Genomic DNA, 13,318 nt, shown 5'->3' with positions numbered 1-13,318 from the left:
TATTACAAAATCCCCATTTCCTCCCGATCAGTTGGGACTTGGGAGGCAGAGAATAGATTGGGGCGGGGCCAATCAGAATTTTTACTACTGGTTCTCCCAACTACTCAAAATTCCTGCTACGGGTTCTCCAGAACTGGTCAGGACCTGCTGAAACCCACCTCTGCATCTCTCCCATGAACATGGAAACTTTGCCCACTGAAATATGAATTAGAGCCATGGTGGTGCAGTGGTTAGAGTGCAGTACTGCAGGCTGCTTCTGCTGACTGCTGGCTGACTGCAATTTGGCAGTTCGAATCTCACCAGGCTCAAGGTTGACTCAGCCTTCCATCCTTCCGAGGTGAGTAAAATGAGGACCCAGATTGTTGGGAGCAATATGCTGACTACCGCTTAGAGAGGGCTGTAAAAGCACTGTCAAGTGATATATATGTCTAAGTGCTGTTGCTATTGCTGTTAGGTATGTTTCTTCATCCCCAAGAGATCTCAATAATACTCATGCTCGCTGGGGAATTCTAGAAATTAAAGAGCTCTCATTCTGGAAGGTGTTTAGATTGGGCAAGGTTGACTGAGATGGAACAGCCGCTAGAACAGAGATGTTCTTCATTGGCATAGGCCAGAGGTCTGCAAACTTGGCTCTTTTAAGACTTGTGGACTTCAACTCCCAGAGTTCCTCAGCCCGCTTTGCTGGCTGAGGAACTCTGGGAGTTGAAGTCCACAAGTCTTAAAAGAGCCAAGTTTGCAGACCTCTGGCATAGGCAATCTGTGGCACATTAAATGTTGAAAAACTACAACTCCCAGCATCCCTAGCAAGCACACTCATTAAAAGCACCTCAGGCTACCTACTTCCAGGAGATGAAACCTAGAAATAACAACAAGATATTGCTCATCACTTGAGCTGTGATTTCTCTCTGGCTAATTAAGGAGCGCCTCTTTTGTCTCCAACCAATTATTTTTCCTCCTTCCATACAGCTCAAATTTCGGGTTCTACTTAATCCGCTAAATATGGAATGGAAGCTAGGATAGGTAACTACCTATTTACTCTAGCTAGTTGCTACTGATAAGGGCTTTATATTTGCTCCACCCCTTCCTCCTTGCAGCTCAGCAATCCTTGAGCGATACCTGAGAGATGCTAACACCGGTCAGTTTCTCAACAGTGTCAGGCAGTTTATTCATGATTTCCAGGACTTCCCCGGTCATCTTCGCGGCACCCACATCTCCGTTCCCGCTCGATACCATGGTGATCTTATTCACGGAAGCCAACGGTTTGCTGATCTCTTCGGCTATCTGTGAAGGGAAGGCAAAGACAGAGGGTAGCCCAATGATTAAGATAGCAAACTTGGATAGAGATTGCAGTTCAAGTTCCTCCTTGATCAGGAAAGCGGTGGAGATGACTTTGGGCTTCTTTCTCTGACCAACCTACCTTACAAGGTTGTTGGGGTGGGAAAAAAAATTAGGAAAAATTCTAATTGAAGACTTTTCCAGTGCGAAATAGTATATAAAAGTAAAATGTTATTACCATCAAAGGAACCATTTAGATCAGGGGGGTCAAACCCGATTTCATTGAGGGCTGAATCAGGAATGTGTTTGACCTCAGGGGAGACGGGGGGAGGGGGGCATGGCTGGGGTGGGTGTGGCCAGTTCAGCGTCACTCGTATCAGGGGTACATCTATGGCCAAGTGCTAAAGCAGGACTTCCCTCAGACCCTTCCTCATCCTCGTTTTTCGGAGTATGACTTTTTCCCTCCAAAAAGAGGGTGAAAATCTGGGTGCGTCTTATCCTCTGAATATAGTCCCACCTAGCCTCTCAAATGGAGGTTTCAGAGGTTGGAAAAACACAGATAAACCTCCAAGTGCTTCAACAACCCTCTAAAAGGATGCAAAATTAACGAAAGAAATAAAAGGAAGAGACAGAAGACTATCAAGTATGGACTAAGTGGTACGATTGGTTAGAGAATAGGAAAAGTAAATATGAATAAATGATGGCAAAGAGAAGGTGATAAATGTATAAAGGTAAAGGTTCCTCTTGCACATACGTGCTAGTCATTCCCGACTCTAGGGGGCGGTGCTCATCTCCGTTTCAAAGCCGAAGAGCCAGCGCTGTCCAAAGACGTCTCTGGTCATGCGGCCATGCCAGAGATGCATGGAACACTGTTACCTTCCCACCAAAGGTGGTTCCTATTTTTTCTACTTGCATTTTTTACGGGCTTTCGAACTGCTAGGTTGGCAGAAGCTGGGACAAGTAACGGGAGCTCATCCCGTTACACGGCAGCACTAGGGATTTGAACTGCCAAACTGCCGACCTTTCGATCGACAAGCTCAACGTCCTAGCCCCTGAGCCACCATGATAAATGTATAAAATATTGTAAATGAATAAAACTAGATATAAAGGGATGGTAAAGATAAAGATAAGAAAAGAGGGGAAAAAATGGTGAATACAGAAAGTATATACTAAAGCAGAAAGTATGTGGAACGAAATTGACATGTAAATAGAAACACATAATATGTGTTTGTGTTATATATGTTTGTGTTGTGTTGTGTTGTGTTGTAAAAATCAATAAAAATTTTGGATAAAAGGATGCAAATGACCAGCTATCTGCAAGGAATATAAGTCCTTCCATTCCCCCACCATCCTGTCAGAGCTGAAGAAGCTTCTTGGATGAGAAGCGAAACGTCTTCAGAAGAAGAAAAAAATAAGAAAGTCCAGTTGCCTCCTTAAAAAGCACCTTTGGCACTTCCATCTCCCTTCTTTTCTCCTTGGGATTACACAAAGAGGACGTGCTTACCTCTGGAAGCTTCTCCAAAAGCATGTCCACCATGGCAACCTCTTGATACTGCTTAAAAGCTTCTGCCTTCTTCGACATCTGCTCGGCGTCAGCCCGGGCTTTGGCCTCAACTGCGTACGCCTGAGCCTCGCCCTTCACCTAAAAAACGACAACGGGATTTCAGGGTAAGCTAAGCTTCTCGTCCACCTCTTCCTGCTCTTCGTTCCCGTGAGGTAGAGAAGAAGAAATGGCTCACCCGGATGGCTTCTGCCTCGGCCTCCGCTTGCATGATGAGCTGAGTCCTGTTTGGGAAGAAAACAGGGACATGGTCTGCCCAGCATCCAACAGTCAAAGGTCACTTTTGGCCTCCCAAAATGGAGGGCAAGACCAGGAATTGAATTGAATAGAATACACCTCGTACAATGAAATTAAATGCCATCGTCATTATACATAAAAAAAGACTATAAAAATAAAACAAAAACACACATCCTTCACATTCTAAACAATTACCGTACTTTTTGGAATATAAGACACACTTCGGTCTTATGCACCAAATTACAGCCATTTTTGGCCTCCTGAAACCCCAGCCTGCACATCCTGTTTTCGCCAAAACAAGGCCCGTTTTTTGAAAAAATAGAATGCACAGAGGGTTTGGGAGGCCTGCAGAGTGCTCCTGGGGGCTGGGGAGGGCAAAAATGGGATGCATGGGGGGGTTGGGAGGCCAAAACAGGCCCGTTTTTCACAAAAATGGGATGTGCAGAGGGTTTGGGAGGCCCCTCGCCACCCCCAGGAGCACTCTGCAGGGCCTCCCAACCCCTCTGTGCGTCCCATTTTTTTCAAAACTGGATGCGCAGAGGATTTGGGAGGCCTGTAGAGTGCTCCTGGGGGACGGGGAGGGCAAAAACGCGACATACGGAGGCCAAAAACTTTTTTTTTCTTGTTTTCCTCTTCAAAATCTTGCTCCGCCTTATACTCTGGTGCGTCTTATAATCCGAAAAATATGGTAAATTGAAAACCTCTGATATTGCATTAGTGTCGCATTATACAGTAGAATTCAATATAGTTATTGCCCTGGGATAGAAGCTGTTTTTCAGCCTATTTGTCTTTGTTTTTATTGTCCTGTACCATCTGCCAGATGGTAATAGTTCAAAAAAAGGGTGCCCAGAATGAGATGGATCTCTAAGACTGTTTTGACCTTTCTTAAGGCAGCGGGAGTTATAAAGCTCTTCCAAAGAGGGGAGAGGGCAACCAATGATCCTCTGGACAATGACGTTAACTCTCTGGAGTGCTGTCCTATCTGCCACTGTGCAATTGGCAAACGATACACAGGTGCAGTAAGTTAAAATACGACAGGGTTTAAGAGTAATTTGAGGTGGCAAACCTAGAGCAAGAAAACAGCTTATTATTCTAGGGCAGGGTCTCCAACCTTGGCAACTTTAAGACTTGTGGACTTCAACTCCCAGCAAAGCTGGCTGAGGAACTCTGGGAGTTGAAGTTCACAAGTCTTAAAGTTGCCAAGATTGGAGACCCCTGTTCTAGGGCCCAGCATGGTAACCCATCCCTGGTTTTCAGGTGGAGAGTTAGTTGCAGGAAATCAAAAAGGATTACAAGCGTGGAAGCCATGCTGGGAAGTCTTGTCCGCATCAAACAGCAAAGGATAAGGAATATTTGTGGAGATTCTCAGTCATCTACAATTGTCTCAAAGATGCTTTTTTCAAAAGGCAACTGGACTGGTTTTTTTTCCCCCTCAGAAACAAAAATAACTGTCTTTCTCCAGGAAAAAACAACAACAGTTCAGTTGCCTTTTGAGGCAAAAGAATGGGAAATTTATGGGCTGACAATCGCAGAACGGGACTGAACGGTGTTCCAAAGGATGAAAATTAGACCTGGTGGTTTAGTGGTGAAGACGCTCGCCTCCCACTCGGAAGGTTGAGAGTTCAATCCTAGGTAGTGGCAGATGTTTCTCTCCTAGGGTGCAGAGAAAATATATATCTGATGTGAATGAATAGTTCACTTATGGTGTCTGAGAAGGGCATCTGGCCTGTAAACAGTCAGTATAAACTCACCCTGATTCTATCTGAAATAGGGAAGAGAAGAAACAGAGTTGGAAGGAACCTTGGAGGTCTTGTAGTCCAACCCCTTGCTCCAAGGCTACAGGGTTCTAAAAAGAGTTTTGGAGTTAGAAAAAGTATCTCAACAAGAGCGCTGTGTCTTCCTGACACGCTGCATCGCTGGGCAGGAATCCTGAGATATGTGATTGAAAATTAAGCGTTCAGCCACACAAACCATCCTTAAATGAATTTTATTTTATTTTTGTCACAACAGTATACACAAACATCGTCATAAATAAAAACAACACATCATGAAAGAAAAATATGTATATATAAGTAAAAGTATGCAACAGCTATGTTAATTTGATATAATGAAGGGAACAATAGGACAGGAACGGTAGGCACTTTTGTGCTCTTATGCACGCCCCTTATTCATTCTCAATTCATTCTCATTGAGAATTCATTCTCAAACGGTGCAGTCCAAGGATAGCTTTGCCACAGGTCAGTTCTCTGCACTGCCCAGATACATCAGCGCTTAGTACGACGAGATATTTTGGGATTTGGGATTCTACTCTTTCAGATTACGCATCGCAGGTGAGTGGGGAGCACAGGTAGTCTAGTCGCTTAGTGGCCGTTCGAAGCTTGGACAGACGTATCTGTGGGGAACCTACAACCCGGATTTGAAATTCTGACAGTTGCCCATTGACACCCCCTACAGTTACACCCCCTGACATGCAGCATTCAAGTCACATTTATAGCAGTTTACAGTGAACTGTGGTCACCCGACTGCATTATACCAGTTTTGCCAAAAATAAATACATGAAATTTACTTTGGGCTTTTGGCAAAAACAGCCCCCGTTAAAAACCACTGGTTTGCTTAATGACCAGACAAGTTCCATTATGGTCATAACTCAAGGACCATCTGTGTTATTTTTGTGGAGAGTCGTTCCATTATTTAACCTTCCAGCTTTACAGGTAGCCCTCGGCTTACAACAGTTCATTTAGGGACCGCCCAAAGTTACGACAGCACTGAAAAAAGTGATTTACGACCATTTTTCACACTTACAACAGCTGCAGCATCCCCGTGATCAAAATTCAGATGCTTGGCAACTGACTCATGTTTATGTCGGTTGCAGCGTCACGGGGAGTCACGTGATCACCTTTTACGACTTTCTGACAAGCAAAATCAATGGGGAAGCCAGATTCACTTAACAACCGTGGCAAGGAAGGTCGTAAAATGGGGCAAAATTCACTTAGCAAACGTTTCACTTAGCAGCAGAAATTTTTGGCTCAATTATGGTTATAAGTCAAGGATTCCCTGTACTCTAAAGGGGTATAGCCAGTATCAGTTTCCTCCTTGAAAAGTGCTTTTCTATGATGAATAACAGCAGATTCTGGTCAGGAAGGAAAAAAGAGGGGGATAGGAGCAGATTCTGGACGGGAAGGAAAAAAGAGGAGGATAGGAGCAGATTCTGGACAGGGAGGAAAAAAGAGGAGGATAGGAGCAGATTCTGGACAGGGAGGAAAAAAGAGGGGGACATGGGAGTCTAACGCCCATACCTTTCAGCCTCGGCTAATTTCTCCAAGCGGTAACGTTCTGCTTCGGCTGGTTTCTTAACCTGGGCCTCCAGCTCCCGTTCCTTACGGATCATCTCCTGTTCTTGGATCTGAATCTGCTGAGTTCGCTCCACCACCAAGACTTGCATCTTCTCCTCTTCAATTTTCTGCTTGGTCTTGGCCACCTGAGTGAAGGATACAGAAAAACACTCTGAAGCAGTGATGGGATTCAGCCGGTTCGTGTGAACTGGTAGGCTAATTGCTGTCTGGCTCCACCCCTCCCCTCCCTGCCCCTTCCAGGAGTCCCCACGCGCCCCATTTTGGCTCCCAGGTAAGTGCAGGGAGGCCTCCTAAGCCCAAAACGGGGTGCAGGGGGGTGTAGCGTTCCCCTGCAGCCCATTTTCACTCCCAGGAGGCTGCAGGGAAGCCTCTTAGGCCCAAAATGGGAGCGCCCCTTGTGGCCCATTTTCGCTTCCAGGAGGCTACAGGGAGGCCTATTAGGGCCAAAAATGACCACAGGGGGTGGGGGCTCTCCCCCATGACGTTTTTGCTCCCAGTGGGGTGCTGCCTGTCACACACCCTGGCCACACCCACCATGGCCACGCCCACCCAGCCGGTCATTAGAGAAGAGAACAGGCTGTTAAATTATTTGAATCCCACCACCGCTCTGAAGTGTTCAGAAACTTCCTGGTGAAGCTTGTTCATGGCTCAGTATGTCAACATCCGGCAGATTTAGAGCTGATGATGCTCTAGACGAGGGCTGTCCAACCTTGCTGGCTGGGGAGTTCTGGGAGTTGAAGTCCACAGGTCTAGGGCATAATCATCAGCTCTAAGTCTTCCCCATCACAAGTCTTCCCCATGCTGGCTGGGGAATTCTGGGAGTTGAAGTCCACAAGACTTAAAGTTGCCATGGTTGGACAGCCCTGCTCTAAATGAAGGATGTGACCAAGCCCAGGGGCAGGAATCGCAAACATTTTTCTGCGCATGTTTCATTTGAGAATAAAATAGGCTATGACTTATTCTGTCTCCGCCATCCGCCGATCCCCTTGACTGGCTGCATGGTGGGTAGCTCACCTGGAGCTGATAGGCCAGGTCCGATTCTGCTTTCCGTGTGTTCACCTCGATGTCGTAAGTAGCCTTTTTCAGCTCAAAATCTCGGTGGGCTTTGGCCATCTCAATATCGTTCATAAACTGAGCCGACAATTTCTCTTGCTTGGCCTTGGCTTCCTAGGTGGAAAGATGGGAGAACTCAGGGGCAGTGCTCAACGGGAAGAGAGAGAGGCAAGAGCTCAGCGGTAGTGCAAAAGCTATGAGCATCACAGAAGTTTTGATTAAGAATTAGGGGATTTGATCTAGAATTAGGGATTTAATCATCAAACCCCTGTCATGGTCGGATCATTCGCTCCTACGTCTGGACTTTCAAACCGCCAACCCTCGCCGCAGGGTGACGGGGCCGACTCGTTGGTTCCGTCCCAGGCGCCTGATGGACCCGGAGAGGTTCCTGACGGAGCTTGGGCCATTTCCCGAGGATCTAGCTCACGGCTTGCCTGAAGAACTAGTCGCCGCCTGGGAAAGGACGGCAGCTGGGGCTTTGGATCGCGTCGTGCCTTTGCGGCCTCTGACCCGGCGTCGGTCTCGACTGGCTCCCTGGTATTCTGAGGAGCTGAAAGAGATGAAGCGCCGGAAAAGACGCCTAGAGAGTGGGTGGAGGGCCAGTCGTTCTAAATCTGATCGAACACTAGTAAGGTCTCATATTCGGACCTATCTAGTGGCAATAAGAATGGCAAAATGGGAGTATTTTTCCGCTCTTATTGCATCGGCAGATAATCGCCCAGCCGCCCTGTTTAGGGTGACCCGCTCCCTCCTCTTTCAGGGAGCACGGGAGGACCCCTTACAAGGACGTGCTGAGGACTATGGACAATATCTGCACGAAAAAATCGCTCAGATCCGAGACGGTCTGGACGCAGATTGGGCAGATGCGGGCGGGATGACGGAGGTAGATCTTGGTGACGTTATTTGGGATGAGTTCGACCCTGTGGTTCCCGAGGACATGGACAGGATACTGGGGAGGCTGAAAGCGACCACGTTTACTGGACCCGTGTCCCTCCTGGCTGGTACTGGCCACCCGGGAGGTTATGCGAGGCTGGTTCCAGGGAATTGTCAACGCTTCTTTGAGGGAGGGTGTCTTCCCCGCCACCTTAAAAGAGGCGGTGGTGAGGCCCCTCCTCAAGAAGCCCTCCCTGGACCCAGCTGCTTTAGAAAATTATCGTCCTGTCTCCAACCTTCGTTTTGTGGCGAAGGTTGTTGAGAGTGTGGTGGCTCAACAGCTCCCCCAGTACCTGGATGAAACTGTCTATCTGGACCTGTTCCAGTCTGGCTTTCGGCCTGGGTACAGCACGGAGACGGCTTTGGTCATGTTGGTTGATGATCTCTGGAGGGCTCGGGACAGGGCTTGTTCCTCTGTCCTGGTCCTATTAGATCTTTCAGCGGCTTTCGATACCATCGACCATGGTATCTTGCTGCGACGGCTGGAGGGGTTGGGAGTGGGGGGCACCGTTTATCGGTGGTTCTCCTCCTACCTCTCTGGCCGGTTGCAGACGGTGTTGACAGGGGGGCAGAGTTCGACCGCGAGGCGCCTCATGTGTAGGGTGCCACAGGGGTCGGTTCTCTCGCCTCTCCTGTTCAACATCTACATGAAGCCGCTAGCTGAGATCATCCATAGTTTTGGGTTGCGGTGTCATCTGTACGCTGATGACACACAGCTGTACATTTCCACCCCTAACCACCCCAACGAAGCCGTTGAAATGATGTCTCTGTGTCTGGAGGCCGTACGGGTCTGGATAGGGAGAAAGAGGCTTTGACTCAACCCCTCCAAGACTGAGTGGCTGTGGATACTGGCTTCCCGATACAGTCAGCTGACTCCCTCGCTGACTGTAGGGGGCGAGGCATTGGCCCCCGTGGAAAGGGTTCGCAATCTAAGCGTTCTCCTGGATATACAGCTGTCTTTAGAAGACCATATGACGGCCGTTGCCAGGGGAGCTTTCTATCAGGTTCGCCTGATTCGCCAGTTGTGTCCCTTCCTAGACCAGGATTCCCTATGCACGGTCATTCACGTCCTCGTCACTTCCTGCCTGGACTACTGCAACGCTCTCTACATGGGGCTCCCCTTGAAGAGCACTCGGAGGCTCCAACTGGTCCAGAATGCAGCTGCGCGGGTAGTAGAGGGAGCAACTCAAGGCTCCCACGTAACACCTCTCCTGCGCAGACTGCACTGGTTGCCGGTGGTCTTCCAGGTGCAATTCAAGGTGTTGGTTACCACCTTTAAAGCGCTCCATGGCATAGGACCGGGTTACTTACGAGACTGCCTGCTGCTTCCAAATGCCTCCCATCGACCAGTGCGCTCCCATAGGGAGGGCCTCCTCAGGGTGCCATCAGCTAGACAATATCGACTGGCAACCCCCAGGGGGAGGGCCTTCTCTGTGGGGGCCCCTGCCCTCTGGAACGAGCTACCCCCAGGGATACGTCAACTCCCTGACCTCCCTGACCTCCGGAGCTGAAGACATTCTTGTTCTGTCACACAGGGCTGGCCTAATATTTTAAATGGGGTTTTTAATTGGAGTTTAACTTAAGTTTTTAGTTTTTACTTAATTTTATCCGTTAGCCAAATCGAATAAGCTTTTTAATAATGTTCTTAATTTTTATATTCTTGTTTTATCTGGCTGTAAACCGCCCTGAGTCCTTCGGGAGAAGGGCGGTATACAAATTAAAACAATAAATAAATAAATAAATTAAATAAATTAAAAAGATTCTCAAGTTTTTGTTTGAGTTCATGGGAAAGTCTATTTGGGTTGTTGATACGACTGGGAAATCGTTGGGCGGTCACGGCCTTCCTTTCTACAGCTCTGAGGTTTCCAAGTGGTCTCCCATCCAATTCATACCCAGATTTGAACTTCCTTAGAATCATAGGGCATGAAGGGACCTTGGAGGTCTTCTAGTCCAACTCCCTGCCCAAGGAAAGAGACCTTATTCCATGCCAGAGAAATGGCTGCCCAATCTTTCCTTAAAAACCTCCAGCAATCTCTAAAGCCAGGTAGACAGTCACATAGGCAAAGACCTTCCACAATTGCCCAAGAGCTCACCTTGATGCCAGCATCCCTTTTGGCTTCAGCTTCTCCAATCCTGGCATCCTTTTGTACCTGAGCAGTTCGGGCTTTTCCCAGAGAATGAAGATAATCCTACAAATGACAAGAGGGGGAGATGATGATCAGGAAAAGCAATATAGAATCCAGAAAATACTCATTGTGCAAATAAAATCTGGTAATGCCTGAATTAAGGGCATTAAATGGCTCAGTGGCTAAGACACCGAGCTTGTCGATTGAAAGGTTGGCAGTTCGAATCCCTAGTGCTGCGTAACGGGGTGAGCTCCAGTTACTTGTCCCAGCTTCTGCCAACCTAGCAGTTCGAAAGCATGTAAAAAATGCAAGTAGAAAAATAGGAACCACCTTTGGTGGGAAGGAAACAGTGTTCTGTGTGCCTTTGGCACGTCTTTGGGCAGCGCTGGCTCTTCAGCTTTGAAACAGAGGTGAGCACTGCCCCCTAGGTTGGGAACAATTAGCACATATGTGCGAGGGAAACCTTTACCTTTTATCTTTTAATGGCTGAATTCTGATTTTTTTTTCTTGCTGACTGAACAACTGCAGAATGGACAGGCTCTAATCCTGTCCCAGGTGAGGAAACCCAGGTTCTAATCCTCCCCCTGAAGCACTTTGAACCATTATTCTCTCTCAACCCAACCTAGTTCATAAGGTTATTGTGGAGAAAAATAGGAAGAGAATAATATGCTACCTTAAAATGTTCTTGGAGAAACAATGCGGAAATGATGGTTGCAACAACAAAACATGTTTTAAGCCCAAGAAACTGAGGGGAAAAAAATCATTTTGGCTCCACCTTAATTCACTATAGGAAGGGAACACTTTGAAGGTTTTGTTGCTATAGCCTACAACCACAGAGTTCTGGTCGAACTTAATATAATTATTTCTTGACTTGGCCAATGTTGAAGGACTGACAACTATAAATCCAATCAGTCAATAAATATGTTCAGCCCAAAACTTGTCAGTATCAGAAAGAACCTTGTATTATTTTTCCATTAGCAAGGAAAAAACCAATTAAGCAATTCTATTTGGTGTTGGGTCAGGTTGATGTGGTTTTCTATTTCTATTGCTGAAAGATTGTGAATCAGACATCCTTGGTAATCTCTTGCCTAAGATAGCTTTATGACTGAACATTCTCAATGACATGGACAATGGTTTGCATCGATACAAAACAGCGCATAGGTGCACCTGGTCATCGTGAATATCCTTGAGGGTATAACTGACCACACTGATCCCCATGTTGACCAGGTCAGACGAGGCCACTTTGAAGACCTGCTCTGAAAACTTCTGACGATCCTTGTAGATTTCCTGTTTAACAAAGAGAGGAAACTATGTCAGTGCCGAGCAGAGATTCTGTTCACATTTTTAAGCCCTTCTAGAAGCAGCATTAGCTAGAGTGGCACGGTGGCCTAGAGGTGGAGCTCTCGCCTCACAATCAGGAGGCTGTGAGTTCGAACCTAGATAGAGGCAGATATTTCTCTCTCTCTCTCTCTGCGCACAGTGAGAATAGATTTGCTGAAAAAACCTCCACATTAGTGACAGGTAGGGCATCTGGCTAGTAAACACTCCGCTCCATTCAGTAGCCTAGACTCCACCCCGCAAGGGATTATGGGGTCTTTAAAAGGTGATGATGACAAAAGCAGCATAAACTCTTCTTTTTAGCCTATTGTGATCTGTCAGCAGCCTGCAGAGCTGGCAATGGAGTCAGAGAGCAATGAGGCTAAGGAAGAACATGGGCCAGTCCTGGAGGCTGGGGAAGGCCCAGATGAGGGCTCTGCATCAGAGGCTGAGGTGGGGCCAGGGCCATCGGGGAGTGAAGTGCGGACTCCAGAGCCTCCAGAGGCTGACAATAGGGAGGCAGAGGAACAGGAGGAGCCTGTTCCTAATGCACGCATGAGAAGAGCTGCTAGAAGGAAAGAGCAGCTAAAGCAAAGAGAACGACTTGGGAGTAGGGCCAAGAGATGATTGGCCCCTCCCATAAGGCTTAAAACAGACCAGCAACGGCTCTTGGCCTCTTTGTCGGAAAACAACGTTGATAGCCTTGTTTCTTGTCTTGCTGCGTTTATTTTTTGTCGGCGTCTTCTGCTTCTGAACTTTTGCCAAGAAAAGCCTTTGGCAGTTTGTCTAATTAGACCAAGGTTGGTGATAAGACTGAAGAATTGTGTTACAAAGAATTTGGTTTGAATTAGTTTGGACTACGCTGAGAATGAGTTTAATTCTCAGCTGTTCTAATAAAGTCTGTTTTCGAACTGATTGCGTTTAATAATACCTACTTGGGCCTGGGTCACAACACCTATAGCCTAGGGTAGTGTCTTTGTGAATTTTCAAAGCAGCCTTTCTTCACCGAATCCCCTCCATGGGGGTTGGCCTCCAAGGCCCCAGTGTCCCATGGCTAATGCAAATCATAATTCAGTGCAGGATTGTCTGCAGGGAGTGGATTAAAATAGACAACCATGTCAACAAAAGCCCATTCCTTGTCAATGTATCTTGTAAAAAAAGAGGGGCGGTTGTAATCATACGTTTGTGGTTGCCACAAGTTTTTTGACCCCCCCCTCTATCAGATACCCCTGATTCATTTCAATTGGATACCAAACTGTTGAAAAGCTAGATTACAGTTAACAGCCTGGTGCACTCGACTGGAGAGAAAACATCTAAGCTGTGACTCAGCAACCTGCAGCTCTGGAGCCGCATGCAGCTCCTTGGGCGCTCTGCTGTGGCTCCCTGTCAGGTGATCCCATTACTGACTGATCCTGCCCCTCGCCCTCCCCTCCCAGTCACGCCTCTCCTGGCCTGAGAAGGTG

General features: G+C 47.3%; 1 protein-coding gene across 3 annotated transcripts in view; it reads right to left on the bottom strand.

Moving 5' to 3' along the window:
* Nucleotides 1-13,318, bottom strand: part of FLOT1 (flotillin 1) — a 32,130-nt gene that overhangs the window by 3,335 nt on the left and 15,477 nt on the right. For all 3 annotated transcript variants that reach the window (XM_058169882.1, XM_058169883.1, XM_058169885.1), the window contains exons 6-12: nt 11,706-11,825; nt 10,506-10,601; nt 7,441-7,593; nt 6,370-6,551; nt 3,015-3,060; nt 2,780-2,917; nt 1,117-1,281 (exon numbers count right to left, since the gene is read on the bottom strand). In XM_058169882.1, coding sequence (XP_058025865.1) covers nt 1,117-1,281; nt 2,780-2,917; nt 3,015-3,060; nt 6,370-6,551; nt 7,441-7,593; nt 10,506-10,601; nt 11,706-11,825 — 900 coding nt within the window. The remainder of the gene's footprint in view (nt 1-1,116; nt 1,282-2,779; nt 2,918-3,014; nt 3,061-6,369; nt 6,552-7,440; nt 7,594-10,505; nt 10,602-11,705; nt 11,826-13,318) is intronic.

This window comes from Ahaetulla prasina, chromosome 2, assembly GCF_028640845.1.
Source record: "Ahaetulla prasina isolate Xishuangbanna chromosome 2, ASM2864084v1, whole genome shotgun sequence".
NCBI lineage: Eukaryota > Metazoa > Chordata > Lepidosauria > Squamata > Colubridae > Ahaetulla > Ahaetulla prasina.
The sequence above is the reverse complement of the archived record's forward strand: the minus strand, read 5'-3'. Positions and strand labels throughout refer to the sequence as shown.